This window comes from Macrobrachium rosenbergii, chromosome 2, assembly GCF_040412425.1.
Source record: "Macrobrachium rosenbergii isolate ZJJX-2024 chromosome 2, ASM4041242v1, whole genome shotgun sequence".
Classification (NCBI taxonomy): domain Eukaryota; kingdom Metazoa; phylum Arthropoda; class Malacostraca; order Decapoda; family Palaemonidae; genus Macrobrachium; species Macrobrachium rosenbergii.
In genome coordinates, this window is record NC_089742.1 from 94,389,360 (window position 1) to 94,416,064 (window position 26,705).

Consider the following 26,705-nt stretch of genomic DNA (forward strand, 5'->3'; position numbering starts at 1 on the left):
CGTAATAATCTCAGCATAATTCTTTATTTCCAACGTTTTTCGTAATAAATAACTGTATTTACATCATCAGAGAATCTGTTAAATAATGAATAAAATTACTTTAAAAATTGCTCTAAAAATCAATAAAATTCATAAAATACAGCGCAGTTGGAATAGGTTACAAGATAAAAAAAAAAAAAGACATAAAAGAAAAATCAAAGTTCCCAGTTAAATACCCAGACTTCGTCCACTCAGCTCTGCCTGAGTTAGCTTTTTATTTATGCATTCTGTCTTCCGCCTTTTTGGTATAAGCTTGGTTAGCGGTCTTTGATTTTGCTTTTATGTCTTTTTTTTTTTTATCTTGTATTTTACCTTTGTTGTATTTTATGAATTTTATTGATTTTAGAGCAATTTTAAAGTAATTTTATTCATTAATTTAACATCCCATTCCCCTGATGATGTAATAAAGTTTTTATTCAAACATTGGAAATAAAGATTGCTGCCGAGATTAGTACGTTTCCATGGTCCATCTTTCCATGGTCCATCTCCGCGCTGATGTGTGCCACTGGCATTATAGCCTACTTCTGTTTTTCATAGGAATATATATATTATATATATATATATATATATATATATAATATATATATATATATATTATATATATATGCTGTGTAAATGGTGTGTGTGTGTGGAAAATTTTAAATACTGTGGCGTGTGTGTGTGTGTTTGTGTGTAATGCCCTCTCAACTTTTCAAATTCTTCACACTTTTTAGATATGCCTGTCACTACAAAGCTTTAGATCCAAATGCAAGAATATGAAGTAATTCTGATTTTCTCGGCAGGATTCGAACCCACATCCAGAGTATCAGAACGAGGTCAATCTCGTTCTGGTACTATGGATGCAGGTTCAAATTCTGCTGCAGACATCAGAATTACTTCATATTGTTACGCCTGAATCTAAGGCTTTGTATTGGCAAGCGTATCCAAAAAGTGTGAAGAATAAAATCATGTATGTGTCTGGTGAGTAGCCAGCAGATTCTATATATATATATATATATATATATATATATATATATATATATATATATATATATATATATATATATATATGTGTGTGTGTGTGTGTGTGTGTGTGTGTGTGTGTGTGTCTAAAAGAAAAATATATATGCCACTATTCCATTTATTTCTGACAACAAGTTTTCAGCCAAACTTAAACAAATAATTGGAAAGGAATTAAGCTGCCTTAAAACACAATTAATTCCAATCAGTCCACTCAAGATTAGTGTATTCTTTGGCTACAAAGACAAACTGCAGGCCTTCATGAGATCTAATATTATTTATAAATTCAAGCGTCCAGGATGTCCCGGTATCTATCTTGGATCTTGGCGTAAGTTACTGCAGGTGAGATATTGTAGCCATATGGGATAGAGTTTTACAACGGGTCAGAAACTGAGTAAGCCAGAATTTTCTAATATAAAGAGCCATGCCTCCATGTGTAAAATCGGAATAAACAAAAAAAAATTCTCTATTATTGGTGGAACAAGCCATAGTGATTACCTAATTACTCTTGAGTCCTTATACATAAAACGGTTTGTTCCGTCTTTGAACTCGAACGTTTCCGCTTCTCGTCGTCACCTAGCATAACTGAAGTCGTAGGGTGCATCAGGTCAGGTCTTGGTCATTTCTTCTTCTCCTTCTTCTTTGAGTGGTTTGTTAGTATCAGCAACCTTGGGTTGGGACAGCAGAATATCAGAAGACTCAGGTATATATGTATGTATATATATATATATATATATATATATATATATATATATATATATATATATATATATATATATATATGAATGTCTTTACTGTAATACCACAGTGTAATATGAATATAAGAAGGCCCATAAAACACTATTTGAACGTTGCAAACATATATTTCGAGCACACTTCCTTCTGTGCTCCTGTTCCACTGTTAAAATATGGACAGATGAAATGTTATATATGCTTTGTATATAGTTATATATTCTGTAAGATTTCATCTGTCCATATTTTACCAGAATGAACCTGGCACAGAAGGAAGTGCTAGGAATATATGTTTGCAATGTTCAAATAGTGTTTTATGGGCCTTCTTATATTTATTTATATATATATATATATATATATATATATATATATATATATATATATATATATGTATATATATATATATATATATATATATATATATATATATATGGTATATATATTGGTTATGTGTGAGGTCTTGGCTGATCATGTATTATTCAAATGTTAAACGTAATTTTGGCCCTGCAAACTCAAGATTACACGTAACCTACTTTTTGAAGCCAAAAGTTAACCTCAAAGACAGTCGTTAATTCAAAGGGTCGCCAGTTAAGGGTAATTAACCTTAACAAGAATATTTGAGATTGTGATTTACGAATGAAGTCAACGGTTCTTTTCCAAACTGGGCGTTTCAGTGACCATAGTGAGGCACTACAAAAGCATCGAATTTAACCTGATTGAACTTACCTAAATCCTGGTATTTTACTGGAATAACGGGGTTGAAGCTAACAATATAATAATTTGCTTAATCTAGGCCGTAAACACATATACCCTAAGTGGTGGCTGAAGAAGAAAACAAAGAAAAATGTGAAATACAGACTGTACTTTCAATCGCTGAAGCTTCAACAAGAATCGGACTTACCGTGAATGTCGAGTCTTCTGCGCTTTTTCTGGGACCTCAGGAGTTGTATTCTGGCAGTCTTCCCAATTCACTAATTAAGATAGACGTAGGAGTAAAAGTAATAAAGAACAAAGAATATCGTTTGACGCATACGCAGCGTCACCCTGGTTCAGTGACCGCTGGAATCTCTCTGCCCGACCTCGCGTCCCCGCCAGATAATTCGTGTTCTTGACACACCGCCCGGGCAATCCCGACCTTGACAAAGGCATCGTCGAATGCATAGAATAAAGCTTAAGGGCCACCATAACTAGGGGATTTATTAAACCCTCTCTGAGGCTTAGGTCCCTAATGCCCTAGCATATTTTGTTTATAAACTTTCCATTGCACAGTTGAGCCATTTGTCTACTGGCGGTGATTGTTATTTTTGAATTGCCTAGCCTACCGGCGGGGCAGAGATGTTCTCTGTTTTTTTCAATCGGACTAATATTCCCCTACACCTAAGTTACATTTCGAACAGCAGTAATATTTATAAAAGCTCCCCCTTAAATTGGCCTTCACTCCCTTTTCGGGCGTGAAGGTCTATACTAAACAAGCTGTTCGCCTCTCAAAGGTTACTCTCCTTCCCTGAGCAGATTAGTCCTGGTTAGTGAGCTATAGAACTACCTAACCCTAGATAGGATACGAGCTATAATCACTACTTTACCTAATTCTGCAGTACTAGAAGGTGCTCACAGTTATTATAGGCTACCTCCTACAATCATGATGATTTTTTGACCTAGCCTAGTGGTACATTCTATGATATTCCCTAGCCTAACCTATCCCACCGTAGCACCAACATAAGAGTTAATGTTCTAACTAAATCACAACTTGGTTTATGTTTAATACAATTAATAATTACTAGTTAATTTTTGAGGGTTGCCTCATTGATAAAAAATCTTGCCTCATTGAGGTCTTAGGCTATCGTGTCACGAGCATCGTGGCTCGTTTCACAATAGTTGAGATTACTGAAATTAGTTATGCTACTTACATGATTACTGCAGCTCGGTGGTAAGTGGAAGGAACAAGGTTACTAAATTGATGTACCGTACTTTAAGGTGGCCTAGGCTATGTACCAATAAAAGGAAGAGATCACACTGGCTACCTTCTCTGCAATGGGGCCAGGATTACTCTTAGATGTTAGGGCACTGTGCCGAGAGGGCACTAGTGCCAGGAGGAAAGCTCGCGCAACTACTGGGCTCTCTTCCCTCCTTCTTCTTCCTCTTGGGTTCCTCCAAGGCCTATCAGTAGCTGGCCCAGCAGGTGACAAAGCACCGACTCCGGGGACAGGCCAGAAGGGCTGTAGTGGGTCAAGTCAGGGGCAACTAAAAAAGCTGCGGGAGGTTGCCCTACTCCGGCTGCTGCGACAACCGGAGCTTGAGGCGATCTCGACCGGCATCCGAGGATGCCAGTTCCTGGTCTTCAAGGAAGGGTACCATTTCGATCCTCCAGGGTTCATCCTGGATTTCATTCACTTTTTCAAGAAGGAGGTTCGGGTGCTGGAGGCTCTCCAGTCGCGATGATCAACTGCATGGGAATCCTAATTCTCTCCGGAGGAGGATTCGCCTCATGATTTAGACCCGGTTGATAGGGGCCTTTTCCACTGGTAGCTCAACGTTCCGTGGCGGAATGAGTCTGGCACTGCTCAGTGCTCGCTAAGTTGGCACTGGCAGCAGTTGGTCAGGCATGCCTGACAAGGGGTCCGGAGGTGCAATACCTCTCGGACGACTTGCAAAGGTTTGGCTGCGGCAGGAATTCCTGCCCCAGCAGGAGATTGTAGCCTCTCCTAGAGTTTTGTTGGGGCATCCGCTGGGCGTTGCTTGCTTGGGCAGCCCTCCCAATTTGTGGAGTGGTCTGCCCGGCTTCACGTCCTGGGTTGGTACTGCTCCTCCTGAATCTCTCCGGAGGGGAGGACCTCTTGGTGGGCCAGCCCTTCGCGATTGGGAGGAAGCTAGGCCTGAAATAGGTTGGGTGGCGCCCATTCCGCGGACCACTTTGGTGGGCGGAAGGTGGAGGTTTGTCATTGCTTGGGAGTTACAACTGGGGCCTCTGTGGAGGAGGTAACGTGGCTGCGGAGTGGCGTTTTCTAAAGCCTGGTTGAAGATCCCAGAACAAGAAGACCACTCCGGGCAATTCCACCTACCACGCCAAGGCGGTGGGGCCTAATTATGTTAATAACCTGGAGTTGGACCGCCCAGGAGGCGGTAATGGTGTGGCCTCTATCCACTTCATTTCCAACCGGGTTTCTTCGTCAACCATGGCTTAACATGGCGCTTGGGCCTGAAAATCAGGCTAATGTCTGCACGCAGTGTCTACTGTGACCGGAAGGGTCACTGGTAAGGCTAGTGCTCTGAAGAGGGCCACCAGATGAACTGGGTTTCCAGTCTGAAGGGTAAAGGATCGGTGCGGACCAGCAGCAGAAAATGAAGTGCTGATTAGGTTGACAAATTTGGTGGTGGGGACATGATGTGGACAAAATCGGAGATCCAGCATTGTAGTGGCTCAGCTTTCCAGGATTTCTACTCCGGGCCTGTTTCGTCTGTGGATTGGCCTGCAGTAACTGTTGGAGGAGAGGGCTGAGCGGACAATCGGGAGCGGAGTTCCTTTGATAGGGTTAGGCTGTTATTAGTGCAAGTTTGTATCGGCACTCAAACGCATGGCCCCCTTCTTGTCAATTTCGTACATGGGGTCTTGCTAGGCAGTCCATTGTTTCAAGTGGAGTTCTTCAAGGTAGGCCGGAGGGATGATTGACTTCTGAAAGGTGCTATCGCCACTTTTCAAAGGTTAATGAATCAGCTGATGACATGCTTTTAAGTGTGGAGGGCTGTTTATCGTTAAGATATTATGCACAGGGTTATTTTAGTGACGACTGGGACAGGTCTTTAGCATGGTCCGATTGAAAGATCCACGTCGTGCAGGCCAAGGTATTGAAGAAAGCTGGTTTGGACTGGGTTTTTAATGCCCGTTCCGTCCAAGACCAGCCGACTTTTGGCAAGACCAAAGAACGTTGTCTCCATTTTTCTGGGGTTATCTAGTTGGCCTTTATAATGAGTTCTCTATAACTTAGCAAATGTTGCCTATTCTGGCTCTTCTCCAGTGAAAAAGATTTCTGCTTTTCCCTCCAGGGATGTTGGAAGTTCTTAGGTCTCTCTGTCTCTATGGTGCTGGTTTATCGAAAAAAATCTTTCCTGCCATCGCTGTTCTGGCTCTTACTCAGTCCACTTGGGGACTAGGAATTGTTCATTTGGAGCGTTTGATGCAGCAGGTGTAGGACTGAAAGTTTGATGGCTAGCCAAGGGGATTCTCCATTTTCGCTCTCTCAGTTTCCCCATTCTTAGGGCTAACTCAGTTTCCTTGCAGGCTAACTCGACCTCCCATTTTCTTCTCTTGCCACTCTTCAAGTGCCTTTGCTCGGGTCATCGGGCGTTCTTCTTCAGAACTTCCTCTGCTCGGCGTTTCTCACCTGCTAGCTTTCTTTTTCCGCTTGGCCAAATTAACCTAACCCAGGTGGTAACGAGCCGGTGAGAATATTCCCCAGCCCCAGGAAGGTTTTAAATGCTCTGCTGCCATGGTTCTTGGCCATTAATCATTTTTCTGTTTATCTATCTTCCACAGGAACTCCAATAAAGCACTTATGACAGATCATAATCCACTGGTGGCCTTCATCAACAGATACAAAAATAAAAATCAACGTCTGATGCGGTGGTTATCATGTTTCAAGAATGGAACTTATGGTGCCAATTTTCTCATCTACTGGAGGAAGAGATAATGGAGTGGCTGATACACTCTCAGAGTGCAACAAGCGTTGAGAGGAAAAAGGGGTAAAAGAGAAGAGAGAGGTAATTCTGGCAGTGGGCTGCTGCAAATTATTGGATAATAAGGTAGTATCTGTATCGTTCTAATCCTGCGTGTGTGGCTGTTGAAGTAGGTAGTTAGGTTTGTATTCTTAGAAGTAGATGACTGTGTATAAGGATAATGAATATGTATTAATCTGAAGTTTTTTCTTTACACTCTTAATTCCATCTAAATGGGTCAGGGACTGTAAAATTAGTTATGTTTAATATTAAGTTTATAGTGTGAAGGTAAAGGGATGGTACTCGTTTTGAATTTTGTGGCAAGGAGTAATTTTAAGAGAGAGGTTGGTCCAGTGTGTTATTTCTGGAATCAATCGCAAATTTTTTGCTGCTTGAGAATATTAAAGTTTTATCTTACTGATGACAAGCATGGATCTTAATAAAATCAGATTGATGGTCGTTGACTTCATGGGAGACACTGTTAGGTGATTGATTATGCAGTTGAGGTGTTAATCAGTTTATCGTAAAATTTTAGTTTCTCTTTAATGAAATGAGGTAGCTACTAATCTTGTTATGGTATTCTGTGTTTTCCAGGCATAAATTGTCTTTTACGTTTTTCTACGAAAGATTTTTGCGTGTTCAGGTTGCGCAAGCAAAAAAAAAAAAACTGTGCTGGTTTTCTCTGTGTCGTCCATTACAAGGTGTGTGTAACTCGGTAGGACACCGTTAGTGATTTAGTGTGTTGACCGGTGGTGTAAATGACTCTTGTTCTCTGACAAATTTTTGCAACAATGTCAAAAGATATGAAAGGAGAAACCGTTAAGTGTGTAAAAATAGTTTGGCCTATGAACAAAATTGGAAACCGGGTAAAACAAATGCAGGCTCTTGATTTTATTTAAATATACCAATCATGCAAAGCGTATTGGTTTTGGTGTAAATTTTCTGTCTTTTTTGTGTAATATTTTGAATTAAACAATTGAATGATAAAGAAAATGTTAGCCTTTTGAAATTTTTGTTAATCTTTATTATTATGTTAGTATTTCCTTTTGCTACTTCACTGCATCCTGAATGTTCTTTTGCAAACATCCCGTCCCTCATTTTGTTTTTGGTATCATGCTCTAATTATATAATTATTTTTTGAAGATTTTATCCGAAATCATTATTTCTGTTGTTTAACTATTTTAAATTATAAGTGATTATTTTATATTTTACTTTTAAATTTGAATTTGAAATATTATTTACTTTAATTTTTTTTTTTGGAAAAATAAAAATTCTTATGCCTGGTGTCATCTTGTTTGTCATTATTTAATTAGTTGATTTGTCTTAGCTTTAATTTTAAATGTTAAATTATTGTCACAATGTATTAGCTATTTTTCCTCCTCTGGTGGTTCTTGTGTTCTTGTGTTTACGTTTTCACTAACGACCGTTTTGTCTTTCATGTTTTGAGGGTGTACGGCTTTTCTCCCTGCTCCAAGATCCCCGTCCGCCCCAGGAGGCCGAGGGGTTAACCTCAGACAGTCGTTAATGAAGTGGTGGACAATTGTGTTCTGAACCTTGACCTGGGCGATGAATTTGATTTTGGCCGCTGCTGTTGACTGCTACGTTTTTGGCATCCTGAACTTGGATTATTTTGGATCCACTACCTTCACTGGAGCTGGGGTTTATTCAATTTATTATCCTGCTACGCCCTTGGTTCAGTTACACATATAGCCAAGTGGGACCTGAAGGAAGTCCAAAGAAAAATGTATTTGGAGTTATTAGTTTCCATGCTGAGCAAGACGCCTCAGTTGGATCGGACGGCCTGTGAATGTGGAGGTCGCTAGGCCAGGGACCTCGCCGTATTTGGCCAGTCTTTGACATTCACCCTGTCTCAAGATCCAGACGTGGAGAAAAGTTTAAAGAACAAAGAATTTGTTACAAGGACCACCTCTAAATACTTTAGTGTTGTATTTTGGTTCAGTTATTCATTCTTTTGGAACTTCTCTCCTTTCTGGGCCCCCTCCATATTGCGTTTGAATGTGTTGTTTTTCTATTTATTAATTGGGCAAGTGTTTCCGACCTTGACAAAAGCATAATTGTTTTCATTATAATAATTGTATTTACCATGGTTCAGGGGTCATTTCTGTCTATTTCTTCATGTATTAAAATTAAGTCCCTTTTTCTTAGTGTTTATTGTTTATAAATTGGTTTTCCAGTTGATTGTCTTGTGCCGATTTGTCTACTGTGAATTTCGTATTCTGGTTAGTGATTGTTATTTTTATGTTTGCCTAGCCTCACAATGGCGGGCAGAGATGTTCTCTATATATATAGGTCAATCGGACTAATATTCCTACACTAAATACATCGAGGCGAACAGCAGTAATATTTATAAAAAATATATATATATATATATATATATATATATATATATATATATATATATATATATATATATATATATATATATATATATATATATATATATTATATATAGGCTCATTGAGTCACATTTTCATAGCTGATCGAGTTCACATTATTTGTTTTGGTTTATTTTCTCGTGTAGATTATTCTTTACTAACGCATGGCTTGCCCCCATGTGGATGGCTCTCCCGCTGATACCTGAGTCTTCTGATATTCTGCTGTCCCAACTCAAGGTTGCTGATACTAACAACAACAACAATAACAAGAACAATAAAAGAAGAACATTGATAATATTAACAACATTAATATTTTTGCAGAAAAAACAGTTGGATGAGAGAATCTATTGTAGTTAAAGCCTGATTTCAAATAGTCAAACATTTGAACTAAATAAGATGCAAGTAATTTACTCTTAGCCCTATGTAGTTAAAATAGATAGCTCAAATGAATGAACTGTAAAATGAAAGAGTGAATAAGGAAAAGGGTAGAATAGAGAAGGTAAGTAGCACAGTGCTCCTATTTTAAAGAGTGGGGGTTGATAGCTCCCCAATTTCAACATTGCTATCAGTTCACTACATTTGCCTAAGAAATACATAAGTCGCTTTGGAAATGACTCCCTTCGATGTTTTACTGGTTTTGATTCTTGTATCCCGATGATCATTTTTATTTTGTTGTATTTTGTCATTCTATTTATTTTTGCCTGATGATTTTTAGTTAATTTCTAGTTACATTACCCTTCATACTAATTTCGCTTATGTATAAGCAGATGACTAAATGAATTTTTTGTTTCATCGCATCGCATACAGTAGTTCCAACAGTTAGTAGACTCACTTCCCAGTCTGACATATGTCTAGATTTGATGCAAATAGTTTACAGTAGTGGCAGTTGGTTGCTGCTGTATCCAGACAAATTAGTATATGGAAACACAAAGAAATTCATTTTCTCTACCGTAGTTATTATGCAGACGTCATGGTAATTGTCATGTATTTCTCATAAGTAAGTGCAAAGCGTTATGTAACGCCGTCAGTGTTCAGTTCAATGGTATTGCATCACGACAGCGGAGTATTGTAGCGCAGAAGTGTAATCAATTATTCTTATATTTACTGTAGAATGGAATCCTACGTATATGACAGCCTTCCATTCTGTAAGTTCTACCTCATGTACAGTAGTAGGATATGATTCCTTATTGTATACATTAGCTTCGATGCTCATATGTTTTGTATTAGGCCATTATATGCACTCATATACAGTACTTTGTAGCTTCTACGACGCCTGTCAGATGTCTGTACAATAGAGCACAGCTCGGAGAACATCTCTGCCTCTATTCATCCGATCGGATAGTAGGCTACATCATCAACAAATCGCGATCGCGAAGACGTTGGAATAAGAGAACACATCCTGTACTAACAATCATCTTGTCCTCTCCCACAGGTAAGAACTAAGAGGTTACAGGAGATACAGTGGTTAGTTATAATACGTAGCACCCAAAATGACGACGTTATAACAGTAATGAAATTTATCACCCTGGTCTGCTGTCGACATTTTAGGAGTCCACTGTTTGCTATTCAACCGAGTTCATAGTTAGTCTTTTTTTTTTATTCCGATTTTCGTGTTCACAGCTTTTTACAAGATAATTGCCTCATATTAGCCATGTATTCAGTGTTGCTGTAGCTAAATGTATTATTAAAAAAATATTCATGGCTGAAAATAAAAAGAGGAAAATATCTGTCAAAAAGAGTGATATTCAATGAAGACCTGGCTGTTCTTATGAGTAAAGTTACATTTTTTGAAGTGGAATAATCAATAATAAACTAATTTAGGGGGACAGAAAACCCCAGGTTAAAGCGTAATCTTTGCAGAGATGATTTTAGCTGAAACTGAAATGATACTTCGTATGAACTACACTATTTTGCACAATATGGAATGACGAAACAAAGCACGATGATAATTGGGAACTAAAAGTTAGAGCCAACGTATCAGACGGGAAGGCGACCTGATTAAATGTGCTAACTATGGCGGCACCACACTTGCATCGGCTTTTTGAAAAACATTCAGTGTGCTTACACTATTTTCATTAATCGGAAGGAATGAATGTGAATGCATGATGAGCTTAGGGATGAACAAGTTGGTTTTAGATAAGGCATGAGTTGCTCGGATTCAATGTTTGCGTTAAGAAATACCACGTAGAATAGAATATAAAAATCACATTCGGAGTCTCTAGCTGATTACACAGCGTCCACAGGCAAATATCTCGGAAGGCCTTACATTGCTATGGCATTCCTGTGAAATATTTAAAACTAATTTAAATTATCCATGAATAAAGTAGGTACAAAGTTAATGATGACTGGTTCTTTTCAAGTGAATTTGCAGTATAGCAGTTGCTGTTTCCTGTTCTCATGGATATTTTGATAAAAAAAAAAATGGTCGAAATTAGAAGAATAACAAAAGGAACTGAACAGACTTAGCATACGAAGATGATATTGTCTTAATCAGCAAAACACCGTTATATTAACAGAGCGAACTTAAAGACTGACTCCCATGTCTGAAGAGATGGGATTCGAAATTACTCTGAGAAATACAGAAGTCATGAGGGCTGAGTATGCACAAAGGGACGAAATAACATTAGGAACAATATCCAGTATATTTTCTCTTGAGCTGGAATTTAGCAGGTGACTGCAAAAAGGCGAATCAAACGGTGAGCAGGCTGAATAAATTAGGAAATCAAACAAACTGATATTATTTAAAACTAAAATTATACATTAAACTAGAATCACTGGTATCACTTACACAAGAATCATGGTATGGCAGTGGAATTACAAATGAGTCGATTAGAGATTAAAGTTTTCAGAAGAATATTAGGAGTCAGGTGCCATGAGAGAGTTAGAAGTGACACCAAAATGAAAATTATGAGAGCTCCATGCGTAGATGAGATCAAGATGAAAGAGAGATAAGGAATGCTGAGACACGTCCTTCCCTCACCCCGTGGGAGAATAATAGGCTACGTGAGAGTGTCAGTTGTGGTCGGCTGCATTTATGAAAAAAAAAAGCACCTTACCCCCAAAAATTGCTGCAAAAGATTTCTCAACTGATTATTATAGTATCAGGTATGCGTAATAACATATCAAACGTCTACCACAATCTGACCATGCAAAAGGTCTGATTTCCAAGATGGCGTCTATAACAGCCTCTAAATCCTTAAAATGCCATCACTCTTCATTATTCAAACTAGATAGATAAGTATTCCTGGTGTCTAACCCCTTATTTTGGGGATCTGGAATCCCAGTTAGCTTATTTGCATTTTACTGAAGTGATTATATACTCACAAATTCCAAGATGGTGGACCAATATGGCCGCCATACTATGAAAATCTCCATTATTCTTTCTAATTTATTTTATACAAGTAAATTTAGGTTCTAAATACCTGTTTTGGTGATCTGGGAATCCAAAGAGCATATCTGAATTACAGTATATTGAAGTAGGTCTGATTACATATATATACAAAATTTAATATGGAGGGTGAATATGGCTGTCAAACGAAAAGAAAATAATTACTTATTTCAACTCATTTTACATATGTAAATTTACTGTCTAAACCCCTGTTTAGACAGTAAATGTCCCATATCCCCAAAACATTTACTGTTTAGACAGTAAATGTTTTGGGGATATAGCAATTCAATTAGCCTATCTGACTTACAGTAACTGAAGTGATTATATATATAAATACAAAATCAATGATGGAGGAGCCAAATAGATGCCAAATTATGAAAATCCCCATTACTCATTTCAATTTATTTTATTTACATAAATTTGGTGTTTAAATCCCTTTTTGGGAATCTGGAAATCCAACCAACTTATCTGAATAACAGTACATTGAAGTGATTGTATTTTTCAACATATAAGATGGGGGACCAATAAGGCCACCAAACTTAGTCTAGTTACTGGTAAAATGTTATCATAAATCCTATATTATAAATTTCTGAAAAATCAGGTTTACAAATATTTTTTGTCGCTTTCTTCTCCCTGTAAAGCTTGATTGTGAGGATTCTGACGGTTCTCAACTTGACATGGTCCACAAGCAGGTGTGCATGGTAGTTCACAACCTTTGCAACTGCAATGCATTTGACAGGCAGTTTTGTAATTACAGTGGACCAGACAAACTTCAACCCTCATTGCCATGGAATCCCAAAGTCATGTACATAGAGGACTTCCTGCACACCCACACGCTTTATTCTAAGCTTCTTACAGTCCCTATTAGTGATTTTAGAAAACCTATGAGAATTGTTCACTGTATTTGAAAAATGAATCCATTAATATAGGACTAGCTGAGCCTTTTCCTTTTCAAGCACTAGATCTTATACATATATCTTAGGAGTTGTCAACTTTACTGGCAATTAAGGACCCAGGTACAGGTGCACATTCAATAACCTCACAAAAATCCTCTGCACCCTGTCTTGTAGAATTTCAGAATGATTGAAGAAAAGGACCCCATTGCCAACTAGTTCATTAGTTAGAAGCAAGATTTTTATGTAAGAAGGAGTGATGGCACTGATTCAGAGAGTGATTGCATTTCATAATCTGGAAAAAGCTTGAACTTAGGAATGCATGCTTGCCTGTTCAGAACTTATCCTAAACAAAGAACAAGTAAATTTTTGCCATTCAGTGCCTCCACATAGCAACAACCATGGAAATTCACCGAAACTTTGGCCCTTAATGTCCTAGAATCCAGAAGTTATACAAAGAAAATTCTCTATAAAAACAATTCTCAGAACTTCTTGCAGGCTCTCTTAATGATTTTAGAAGATCTGCAAGGTTTGTTTACTGTATTTGCAGAATGAATTCATTAATGTAGATCCAGCTGAACCCGTTTTTTCTCAGGCATTTGGCTTCATATATATTTGCTTTATTGTAAATCAAGGACCCAGGAACAGGCACATATTCACGAAGTCCACAATACTCCTTTGCATGCTTTTCAGTAGATTTTCAAAATAACGAAAGAATTTCTTGCTGCCCACATACTTCCTTAATTACCAGGGACATTTTTCTGCATGAAAAAGTTTTAAGCCAGCAAATCTTTGACATTACTGGAACTTCCACATGGTATCAGCCATGGAAATTCACCCAAACTAAGACTCACTATCCTGGAATGCTTCCTGCACGCCCATAAATACTTCTCAAAACTTCTTGTAGGCTTTGCTGGTAATTTCAGAAGACCTGTGTTGGTTGTCCGTTTACAGATTAAATTCATCAATGAAGGGCCACTGAATATTTTCCTTTCTCAAGAAGTAGATTTCTGATATATTTTTAGGGCTGTCAGCTTTATTAGGAACTGGGGACTCAGGTACAGGTAAAACGTTCACTAAACGTACAATATTCCCCAGTCCCCCTCGTTTGTAGACTTTCTGAAACAGAAGAACTGGCTCATGTTGCCTCCCTTATTATATATTTAGAAGACTTCCAGTGCATCCAAAAGCATGACTGTAAAAAGTAATATGAAATACTCTGCAAAAAGTAATTTGCTTCTATGAGGACTGCCACTCCTGCACAAAGTCAACTACAATGTGCTCAGCCTCCTATGTGGATTCAGAAGCAATTAGTGAAGAGATATGATGAGCTGCTCTAAACATGGCAAAGGTTCTCCAAGAAAGGAACTTAGGCCTCTTCCACAATATCATAGATAACTGAAGTCTGTAGCTTTGGAAAGATTCACAAGCCTTCATCAGGTGGTTGACCATTAATTATGTAACAAAGGACTCTATCACAACACTTATATGCCTGAATGCCTTGCACACACAGTCACTTAGCTGATCTGTGAGATCTGTCTAATTGACCAAGGCCTACATCACAAAGGAACAAATTCATTTCAACATAATAGTCATTTATGAGGCTGAGTATTCCTTCAAGTTTTCTCTTCAAGGAATGGTTGTAATTTTTTCAGCTATATGGTAAATTCTATTTGCAGAATTGCAAGACTCAAAAAAAATGGCATAATTTTCATGTGAACAATATCATCTCCATATGTTGAATTCGGCCTGTTTGTCATGTTAAGTTTGTCTAGGTGTATCATCAGACTATTAATGGTCATTTGTCCTAATCTTGAAGACTTGTCTTGGGACATATCTTATTAAAATAGCCATCAGCATTTCACTTAACTTCTTCTTGAAATCTGGATCTGGTATAGCATCTGAAATATTAAGTGACCGACAAGCTGATACACCAGCATCCCATCCGGCAGTCATACCTGGCATAGTATAATTTGCAGGAGTAACAAAACCAAGAAATGCAGACAATCTGAACCTGGCATAAGCTAAAATATTTTGCCCATCTGGTGGGGGTAGGGATCTATCAACTGCTGGAGGATATGGCAGGACCTAACCAGGGGATGAAATGCTCCTACCCCATAATCAAGAGCTTTCCTGGGCAGTATAGCATATTAAAAGTGTCTCTATTCCGGCATTGTACTCTATTATCACTGGTTCTTAACCAGTTTTTATCAAGTTAGTCCCTTAATTACCAAACAGTAGTTCCTAATACTGATGCCTGCCCAAATGTAGGCATTTACATGGCTCTAGAATGAATTTTTAAAGAAATATCTATGTAACACCTGCCTGACTCACTAAAACCATTCTTATTTCAAACAGACACTACCAATTCCTACATCAGAACCATACTCATGCAGCCCTCAGCAAAGGACAATTGTATCTTGGCCTTGATATCCAAGAAGATTCAGGAGCAAGTGAAATTAAACACTGTAGCAAAGATGTTTATCTTTTAGACAGGCCAGAAATCTGAGAGGTATTTCTGTGACTAGGATTTCATTTTAAGACAGACCATAGGTTAGTGCTTTAGCGTTTGACATTGTATCAACAAGTGTTCAAATATCATGGTAAGAATAGCTGCATGGCCAATTATTCAAGTCAAGTATCACATGAGAGCCAAGAGAAAAGACAAGCATCCGTGTGGGGGAAAATGTCATGAGTTCTTAGGGGACGCTAAATGCAAGTAACCATTGTTCCCATCTCTGCAGCTGGGCATTTGTTTAGGTAGAAAAGAGGAACTGGTAATGTGTGCAATCTAGCTGCATAGTGCTGGGTAGTGCTAATTTCAAAAGATTACAAAGTTTTAAAGTAATCTACATTTTTTCCTGGTGTAGAAACTGTAGCTTTTCTTATGCTTCCTGCGCTGAAAGGCAGTTGCAAATGTAATAATGATGGGCGTGAGGGACAAAGAGTTAACACAACGCCTTATAGCCCTCCAACCCTCATCCACCCTCGCAGATTTTGTGACTTACTGCCGCTCCTTCGAGTCTACACATGCGACTGCATCAGCCATTGCATCTGCCCCTAGCCAGATCAGTGCTGTATCTACATGCAAGAAAAACCAACGACTACAGAAGAGGAATTCTCATCGATCTCCCGACCAGTGTTCTCAACATTCTACTAATGGTGACCCCTGTCAAAACTGCTCTCGCAGGCACAACTCCAGACAGTGCCCAGTCTCGGGTGCCACCTGCAATAACTGTGGATGCACAGGTCATTGGCCCCGATCTCAAAATGCCCTACTAAGGACACCCAGTGTAGTGCTTGCCAGAAACAGGGACACTTCTTGAAGATGTGCAGGTCTACCAAGGCAAATTGGGCTGGATCTACAGCTTCATCTCCAAAACCAATTGGACACCGGCCCTCATCACCTACTAAGTCAAACTCCAGCTGCTGTCTCATGGGTGCCAACTCAGATAATGAGTCCCCTAAACCAGTCACTGTCTCCCTGTCATTCAGTGACATCTCATCACATCTCCAGCTAATCCCCGGCACAGGAGCAGACATTACAGTGATTGGCACCACACACCTGGATGCACTCCACATATCCAGGTCAAAACTGTCACCTCAACCCATGATGGATGTCGGGACTGCAGACGGATCCCCCATGCCACAAGTTGTGGGATGTTTCCAAGCAACGCTTTGCCTTGGCAATAATTCATGTGTAGTGACCATACATGTTCACGAGTATATCCAGACTGCCCTCCTCTCCCGTGGACATTGCCAAGCCCTTGCTATAGTATCACCAGAATTCCCCAAGCCCATTCTGAAGGTTACACATGTCAACAGGTGTGCCCAGATTCCTGACTGTGCCATGACATCACCTGCAGTTGCTAAGGATTATTTTCTCCACCATTTCAACAACGTACTCATGTCGAAGGTAGATCTGCAGACTCAGCCACTAAAGAAGATGACAGGTCATCCAATGCGGATCCACCTGAAACCAGGGAGATGCAGGTCCTCAGGGGAATCAGCTGGGCAGCTTGATGCAAACTGTCAAGTCCAACTAGGGCTGCATAATCCTCAAAACGGGGTCTCCATTGACGAAAAGTTTGATATGTTGCATTTTGTTGCAGAAGTGGAGGGGAATGGGCCTTAGGCTGGCTAGAAGTCATGGGTGTATTTACCCATTGGGCTCCTAATGGCATGGCAGGGGGTGCCAGTGTGGTGTCAGGTTGCTGAGGTTGCTGAGACTGTTGCGATGCTGCCAGCTGTCCTGACAGCAGTGTAAACAGAGCCATGAATCGCTGGTTATCTTCCTGTCTTGATTGCTCCATTTGTTGCCTGAAGGTCTGTTCCTCTTGTCTACTTCAAGCTTGCTCCTGCAAGCTGGAAGTTTGAAGAAAATGTATGAGGTGCAACATGTTACTATCATGGACTCCTGGCCTGTTGGGAGTAAGAGGAGGAGGCAGGGAGGGGCTGATATCTTCATCAACTGTGGAGGGGCTAGTATCATCATCAGCAGGGGGTGGGGGGGATGCATGGATCCATCGTCTCCCGTTGGATCATCCGTCTGATCCTCTCCTCTCTGATCCAATAACTCAATTAGCTGTTCCACTTGCTGAGCCATATTGAGTTGGGTATCATAGGAAAGCTTAGGATCTTTAGGGTGCAAGGAAAATGTCCAGTTCTCTGTAGGTAAAAGAAGAAATGTGCCAGGAGTATTTAAAAATAAAAGATCCTGTTGAAAATGAGCTGTAAGAAGGCTGGAAAGTCGAGCGAATGGAGGTGAGTGTGTGCGTACGTGTGTTTTGGTGGAGGTGGGCGGGGCATAGGCTGGTGTCGGTTGTCTTGTGGGCTCTCAGTTTCTATGGATGCATGAGAAGGGTGGAATACTTCAAGGCATCGCTGGGGGCAATTTTGAATAGCCTTATGCACTTTCGAGGGGGAAGGAGTCTCGCGGCTTGCAACATCACACTGCACTAACACATTAACTCTAATACTTGCCCTTCACAAACACTATATCACTCCTGGAGACACTGTAATGCACATAGACACTGTCGATGATATCCTGAGTCACTGTAAGATCCAAGGTGAGAGGCAAATACAGCAATGACAGTTGCTTGAATTTCGAACTTAGAGTCCGGCTGATTAAAGTCTCTATCGAGGGAGCAGCTACATAACGCTGTGCCATGTAATGTGATGTCTCACTGTGACATGTAATGTCTTCTCACTGAAGGGTGATGAAATGAAAAAGTAGATTCTTTCCACTCCCATTTAATTAAGAGACAGAAACAAATGTGAGAGTGGAGGATAAGATCTGATGCACGTCACTCGTCAGCGACCACTGGCACTGGCTATCTTATGCATCGCACTTGGCGGGAAAGACAAAAGTATTGTCTACTAAAATACAATGTTGCCACGCTGCATAATTCCTCTAGTGATCTTACAGTACTTATAAGAATGTATAAATGGTTAAACATGAATGAAATATCACAGATAACATAAGCAAACTTCTTCCTGTAAAATAATAATGAAAGTGTACATGAATACATATATTTGATATCTATACAGGCTACAATGGTGAGGATGATCTATTCCAGCTCTAATAAATGTATCTGAATTCGACAAGTATATGTAGGCAATAGACTTTTATCCTTCTCATAATCAGGTCGGAAATATAACCTCGCTCTGATATTCTAGATTTTAATATACATTATATATCACTATTATATTAAAACTAATAAGTAAAACTGAGTTTTTATAATAAATAAATCTGCATGTGAATAACAACACAGAGATAATTAGCAGGAGGCTAAAAGTAAAGATACGTAGGCTATGCTTGAGTGTCAACAAAGGTGTAAAGTCACCACATCGGCGCCAGCGAAGTGTTTCGGAGGCGCCATTAATTAAGTCTCCGCTGAGCATGTTTTCTTTGGTGACTTCCCATTTTCTTCACACTCAATTAGTCACGCCTAAAACGTGCCAGGTCACGCATTTTTAACCATTTTTACTTTATACGTATTTGTACAAGTGTCACACATTATGTATCGTATGTTTCTTCATTCACAGGCATCAAGACTGTATCCATATTGAAATTCTGTATGTTTTGTATTGTAAATTGTACTCGTTCACTGCATATTATTGTTAATTGTTTCGACCTCAGGTCACAGTCAATACCATTGTCTTCCGCGGTCCGGCGCCAGTCGGCCGCTATATAAACTGCCTGGATCTGTAATAAAGTAGCAGTAACTTTTACCTGCTCGTTTCTTTGACACCTCTTACAAAGGTAGTGCAAGTGAAACGAAAGGCTGCAGCTCTGACGCAGACCACTGCTTGGCCCCACTGGATAATGGATAATGGGTCTCACCTGGCGCTGGCGTTAGGTTAGGTTTGATACCATTCAGCAAACAAAAAATACGACATAATTAGTCCAGGTAGTGCAGCAGAATGTAATTAAAAGATGTAATAAATTCCCTGAATTATCCATTTTAAGAGTATTCTTTTTCATATTTTTGGAGTGATACTGAATACATGTTATATTTCAGTGAAATATATCTTGATATCAAGCATGAAAATTATCAGATAAGAGGATGATGACCGTTTCACCAAAGCGCATTTGAACAAAAACTTGCTAAAGAACAGGCACTGACATCTTTATTAGGTTTTGCATTTCAGAATTCAATAAATATTGCAGAAACCAGTGTACTTTGTACAAGATTCATCAACATATCCTTACTGTCTTGACAATGGTTGTGACAATGTTTTTGACTGCAGTTTTACTTTCATTTACTGCGTACGTTAAAATATGATAAACGTCAGTGCTTTTGATGAGCAAAAACCTGGAACATATTCAGAGAGGATCATGGCCTGCATGTTACTTTCGCTTCGTGATGTGTATTTATTACATTTTTAACAGTTGTTTCCACTAGAACGGATGCAGACAGCACATGCCCCACAATACAAAAAAATACTGTGCCTCTTGCTTGCTTTTATTTTTATTTTATTACTTATGCATTGAAGATTTATAACTGATTGTTAAAGTATAAACTTGAAACATACTGGTGTTGTGTTTCTCTAACAATGCATAATGCCACGTGTTAAACTATTTCTATGGAAAGATAAATACATTACATTAAGTAAAAGGCAGCCTCGTCTCGGTTGGCTGTGTCAAATCCAGAGGAATCCAACAGGCTCTTCCTCTAAACACTGCTCCACACTTATGGAACGCCTTCAGGCAGGGGCTCATGCTGGTATAAGGCCGGATTAATCTAAACCAGCATGCCAGCCAAGCTGGTAGCCTCAAAACCCAGTGCTTATTGTAATGCTGATCCACAACTGCATAATAGATTAGCTGTTCATAATTATGTTTGGTGCTATATAGATTATGCAGTAATTCCTCGTTCAACAAAGGGGACCTTTTGCCTTAATATCTATTGATATATTAGTATATGCCTCCTCATAGTGTTTCTCTGCATCTCATAGGCCACTGTATGAGTAGGGATGTCATGAAACGCAAGCGGTTAAAGTCTGTGGAAGACTAATAAATCTTTATGTCTTTGCTAGCTATAGGAACCCAAAATGGCAGCAGTAGAGGATGCTGACTTCAAGGCTTGTTTCATTTTCGCTTACGATTACAATGCTCATCCAACTGAATGGCTGAGCTCAGCTACTACTACAGATAATCATGGTGTTAATGCTTTAGATTTTTCGACTATTTCCGGTTGTTTGCAGTTAATAAATGAACCATCACTCTAATTTGGCAAATATCTTTACCTTGTATCCACAGATATGACATGGCTTCTGTCTTGTGGAGTAGATTTTACAATGGGCTGATCTGATCATAGTTTAATCAAGGCTAATGAGGAAATGATCAGGTTGTCCCAGGTAAATTGGGACAGTTCACACCGTGATCTTATTGAGTTTAGTTGGAGTGATATTTATAGAAGTGTGAATATTATAGAATATTTAAATGGTAATTTTAGCACTATTATTGAGAAGAGAATTCCTCCTAAAATCCTCAAGTTTCCTCTTATAGAATTAATGTTCATGTAAGCTTGCCTAACATGAAAAACACTTAAGGAGGAGCAATCAATCGGACTTTTTATGGCATCATTTTACTGAGCTTTGAAATCTAGCTCAGGTAGTCTATAAAAGAACTGAGAGAGCTTATAATGAAGGTATAATGGAAATCTTGCTCTCCATTGGTGATGACCATAAATAATGGTCTACCACTCTTTTGAGATGATTTCAGTATGCCTTCCCTTGCTGGAGCTAGCAGAACTGTTGCCCTAACAAGAAGGCAGAACTTTTGGCTCATGTCTATGTGAGCAAACAGTGTGTTAAGTCCATGGTGTTTCCTCAGTCATGCTTTTCAGATCCTAAGTTGTGTTCAATGGCCTTCAGATCTAGAGAAGTCAAAACCTTGTTTCTGGGGCGTGACAGTTATGGTGGCATAGATCCTATTGGGGTCTTTCGAATCTTTGTTAAAAAGTCTGTTGATTTCATTGTTCCTAAGATTACTATTTTCAAAAAGTTAGTTGGATTTGCAAGTTTGCCTACTGTTAGGAGGAAGGGCAACATATCTCCATTATCTGAGCACTAAGTTCATTCTCATGCCCCTCAGAGTATAGGCCGATTTCAATTACCCCTCTTTTATCTGACATTTTTGAGAAGATGCTCTCTATGCATCTTTGTAGCTTTGTTGAAGATAATAACCTACTACAGCATTACAGTTTGGCTTTTGTAAAGGCTTTGTTACTTGTGATGCACTCTTGTTAATATCTACCATCTTGCAGAGTACTCTTAATGAGGGCACAGAGACATGCACGTTCAGTTTAGATTCCAGTGTAGATTTTGACCGTGTGAATCATGAAGCACAAGGTAAGATTATTAGGAACTGGTGAGTATTTTCCTAATATTCTAAATGAATTTTTAAAAGGCAGAACCAAAGGGCCTGTGTTGATGGCCATTGTAGTAGTTTAGGTAATGTCATTTCAGGTGTTCTTTAAGGTACTGTTTGTAGACTTTTGCCATTTATTATCTAAGCTAGTGACATGCAGCAACGTCTGGAGAACAAACTGATTGCCTACGCCAATGATACTACTCTTCTAGCTGTTGTTCTTTTTCTCCGCCTTTGTTCTGTCATTGCAGGATCCTTGAATAGAGATCTGGCACATGCTCATGACAGTTAGCTGATACTGAACATTTCTGCCTTTGCATCAGTGACTCTTTCAAGATTTTAGGTGCAACCTTTGATAATAAAATGACTTTTGAGAAGCATTTACATAATACTGCTTCCTCCGTTTTCAAAAAGTTGGTATCTTATACAAATGTTTCCAAATGTTTTGTGATGAAGCTTTTAGGTCTAAGTGTTTCTGCTCTTTTCTTCTTTGGAGTTCTGCTCTCCCGTGTGGCCTTCGGGTGCTGACTCTCATCTCAGACTTTTGGACAGAGTCATACCATCAGTCAAGTTTATTTTACCAATACTTAATGTCAACTTGTGGCATAGACAGAAATAAAATGAGTTCATTATTTTTGTTGCATAAAGTATACTAGAACAGCAAACATCCTGACCTAGCTATTTTGCTTGCAACACTAGGCAGGTTGCTACTGCAAACAGTTTGTCACTTTCTAATATCAGTATTAATACTACTTATTTACAAGGAGTTTATTTTGGCTACAACTAAAATGTGAAATACTGTAGTTTTCCTAGTGCAGCTGTGGAATCTTCTAACTTCAAAATGTTTAAAGCTAAAATTGAAGTTGTTGGTTTCAGTCCTCCCACAGGCTGTTGTTCTCGGGCGGAAGTCAGCCGGGTAACTCCAACCCCCCACCATGTCGTCACTTTGACAGTAACCATCCAGTAGACAGTCTCCCTGTCCACTCCTTGATGGGGAGAAACGCTGGTCCCTGAGACTACAAGGCCATCACGTTAACAACTGTACTAAAAGTAAGTATAGCTTAGTTTTACCAGACCACTGAGCTGATTAACAGACGAAGGATTAGACTTATTTTACGTGGCTAAGAACCAATTGGTTTTCTACACTTATTGTGGAATCCGAACCACATTATAGCGAGGAATGAATTTCTATCACCAGAAATAAATTCCTCTAACTCTTCATCAGCCGGCGGCGGGAATCGAACTCCGGCCCATCGAATGACGGTCTGAAGCTCAACCAACTCGGCCAACAAAGGGCTTGACAACTGTACTAGCCAGACGCAAATTCGTTCCTGCTTTCTACTGAATTTAGGAGTATTAGTATTTTTTATTTATCTATCATCTTTTTACTAAAACTTGCCTCTCTCTGCAGGCTGATTTCCTTTTGGACCCCTCTTAGGTTTATTCTCTATTGTCTCCTTCCACAAGAGAATTGGGATGACAGTAGCTTCATGCACTTACCATCATAGGAACACGTGATGTTCAAGTACAAAGTAGCACAGGCATAAAGAGGACTGATACATAGATGAAAACATGTGCATCGTATAGGATGAAAGCAAAAATACTGACTGTTAAAAGAAACTGACAACAGGAAGGAGTAGGAAGAGTTTCTCCTTGATAATAGAGGGGGGGATGTGCTTTTTACCAACCTTGTTCGTTTTACAAGTCATTTGATCTCTCACCTGAATTATATCTAGACGGCAATAACAGGTATGTAACTTACTTGTCATTTGGATCAAACTACACTCCTTAAAATCTATAGCCTACATTTTACATATTTCTTCTCAAATAACTTCAAATTTATATATTTTTAAGCTGATACTCTGATCAAATCTTTCTTTCTTAAAACTTGATTCCATCATGTTTTTTCTATATTAGAATCAAGAAATGCTTTAGCACTTGTTCAGTTAATAGCAAGATTCTTGTCTCTGACATCAGCTAAAGCTGTACTGTTGTCCTGTGCATATCTTATGCCTTTTATTTACTTTCGATTTTTTATCCTTTTCTAATTATTTTCCAAGTTTACCGATAAAGAATTTATTTCATGACTTACATGGTGTTGGATATTCCAAGAAGAATTTTCAATAATCGCTCTTTTTCCATTGCATTTGTTCTTAAATGCCACAGCCCTAAAGTGTTTAAGCAAAGGGGAAATACCTTTAAAGTTATTAAAATATGAAAGTACAAGTGAGGTTTTTGTTACGTTTCTCTACTGTTGTAACAGTAAAAAGTTTTTATGCTGCTATTAGTGGGTTGCCTCATACAATATCAGGGTATTCTAATATCGTGATTCTATTCCTAAACATATGTATTTCATCATCAATAAGAACAGTGTTACTCACAAGTAATGCTTTGAACTAAATGGATGTGAATCATGATTTCTAAGCCTTATTGCTGTGGCCATAGTTAGACGTGCGCACGTGGAAATCAAACTGCTTTATAGGCGAAATTTCAACCCTTAATTCAGGCAATCAAAAGGGCACACTTTACATTCGTTTCCCAACTCCAGGAAATTCTATCGACGACACCAATTTATTTCATCCACCAGGAAAAAATGTGTTTTCATGTTCTTGTTCTTGTCTTGTCTTGGCCAAATACAAAATGTCGTTATCTGTCTCAACTGAATAATCTGTCTCAACCAGTTAGCTTGATATTATGCTCTCAAAATAATTCTGTGTATAAATTACTTGAAACTGAAGACAAGGATTTCTAGTGCTCATATCAAACTTCTGAGAGCTATATTTATCACTGGGTTCAGATTTACAGCCTTTTACACATGCTTTAATCAGTTCTATCAAGTTATTTTCAAGGAATGTATATGCAGCTGTGTGCTGTCAGAAAAAAATTCACTAAAAATATCATCAGCAGGTTCGTTAATGAATGATTTTACTGTACAGTATATCGATACTAACTCCAGAAACCGCTATTATTCTGTCCATTTCATTAATGTATTAATTCAATGCACAATATTCTTATTTTAGAATATAAAATGATACCAACAAATGAATCAAGGCTATCAAAATATGTATCAGTTTTTGAACAGAGCGTGGATTACTTACAAACTTCGTCAGTGCTGGAAAATAATCCCTTCCATGCATTGCTTGGCACTGCTCCGTTAAAGAAAACTGATGTCCAGGTGTCTTGTCTCTGAGGGCTACCAGAAGTGGCGGCAAAGGAGCATAAGTGCCTGGAATCAAGGGAAAGTGCCTTAATCACTCTTTGCTCTTATCATAAGACAGCATGGCCACACATGTGATTCACGTGCGTGTCAGAATATAAAATGTACACTAGGTCTCATCACCGTTTTCTTTGTTATAACATTTGGAATGAGAACAAACTTTCGTCGTGGACCTGACTGAAATGAGTGAGGAGTGTCGTCATCGAATACCTCAACACGGTATGATGACAGGCACTTTTTTTTTTTTTTTTTTTTTTTTAGCTGATAGGCAAGATGGGTGAAAGAAGAGTGAGGGCAGTTAGCTAGCTAACCATGGTAGGGAATAGTTTAGAAAGTGAAATATTAGTGAGAGTAATGTCAAGTGTGGTTTATCCACAATTTTATTTAGGTAAGGGTACAAATTTTCTAATATTAACATAATACAATAATAATTTTACATTATAATAACATGATGAATTGTACATATTGCATATTCTGAATTTTATTTCTTATTAGTATAATCATATTTAAAACATAAAATAAAAAATAATTTCCAATTTCCTCATTTTAACCTTGATGTTAATTATCATAATGATTTTGCATGATACCTACATAGTAAATTCTAAATATTACTTTTTCACAAGGCATTTCTTAATAATATAATGGTTGAGGTTCATCACGATGAATATATGAAGATACTCTTCTCCACCATTTGTGGTCTGTGTTGTTTGGGTGGTTTCTCTCTTCTGCTGCGGATTCTTTTGTTAATTCACTGTTGTACTGTTCTAGTTTGCTCCATATGTTGGTTGTCAGTCTGTATAATCGTTGATTAATTGGTTCTACTTTGTATTTTTTGTGTATTTGTTCTATATTCAGATCGTCATCTTCTTGATTGTTTCTCACTGCGGACCTTAGTATCTTATTTTGGAATGTTTATAATGCACTTATATTGGAAGTCGATGCTAAACACGTGGGTATTGGTGGATATTCCATTACTGGTCTGATTAGGCTTTTGTAGAAATGGATTTTGATATTTGTATTCATATTCCTAAACCGTTTTAGCTTTGTATTTTGTGTTCTTGCTATTCTTAGCCTTTCTCTCACGTGTCTTGACATTCCTCTTTGTCCGAATTGCATTCCTAGTATTCTTGTGCTTTTAGTAAAATTCATCGCTTGTTGGTCTAACATTATTTGTGCATGTTTGAAAGCAGACACTGATACTAGTTGGAATTTAGATTTATTTGTCTTTATCTTCCACTTCTTTTCAAATTGATTTATTCTTACAATTTGGTTCATTGTTTTTTGTGCTATTTGTCTTTTCAAAGTTTGATCCCTTCTTTGAGTGCGCTTTTCTGGGTGTATAACTATTTGAGTTATATCATCTGCAAAGCAGACATCAGTACAGTACTCTGGTGGTGAAGTCATATCTGATGTACATAATATGAATGGTGTTGGACTGAGTACAGATCCGTGT

General features: G+C 38.5%; 1 protein-coding gene across 1 annotated transcript in view; it reads right to left on the reverse strand.

The window, feature by feature from the left end:
• LOC136843715 (uncharacterized) overlaps positions 1–26,705 on the reverse strand; it is a 780,729-nt gene that overhangs the window by 223,105 nt on the left and 530,919 nt on the right. Inside the window, 1 exon segment of the mRNA XM_067112312.1 lies at positions 25,134–25,261. Within this exon segment, the coding sequence (XP_066968413.1) occupies positions 25,134–25,261 (128 nt within the window).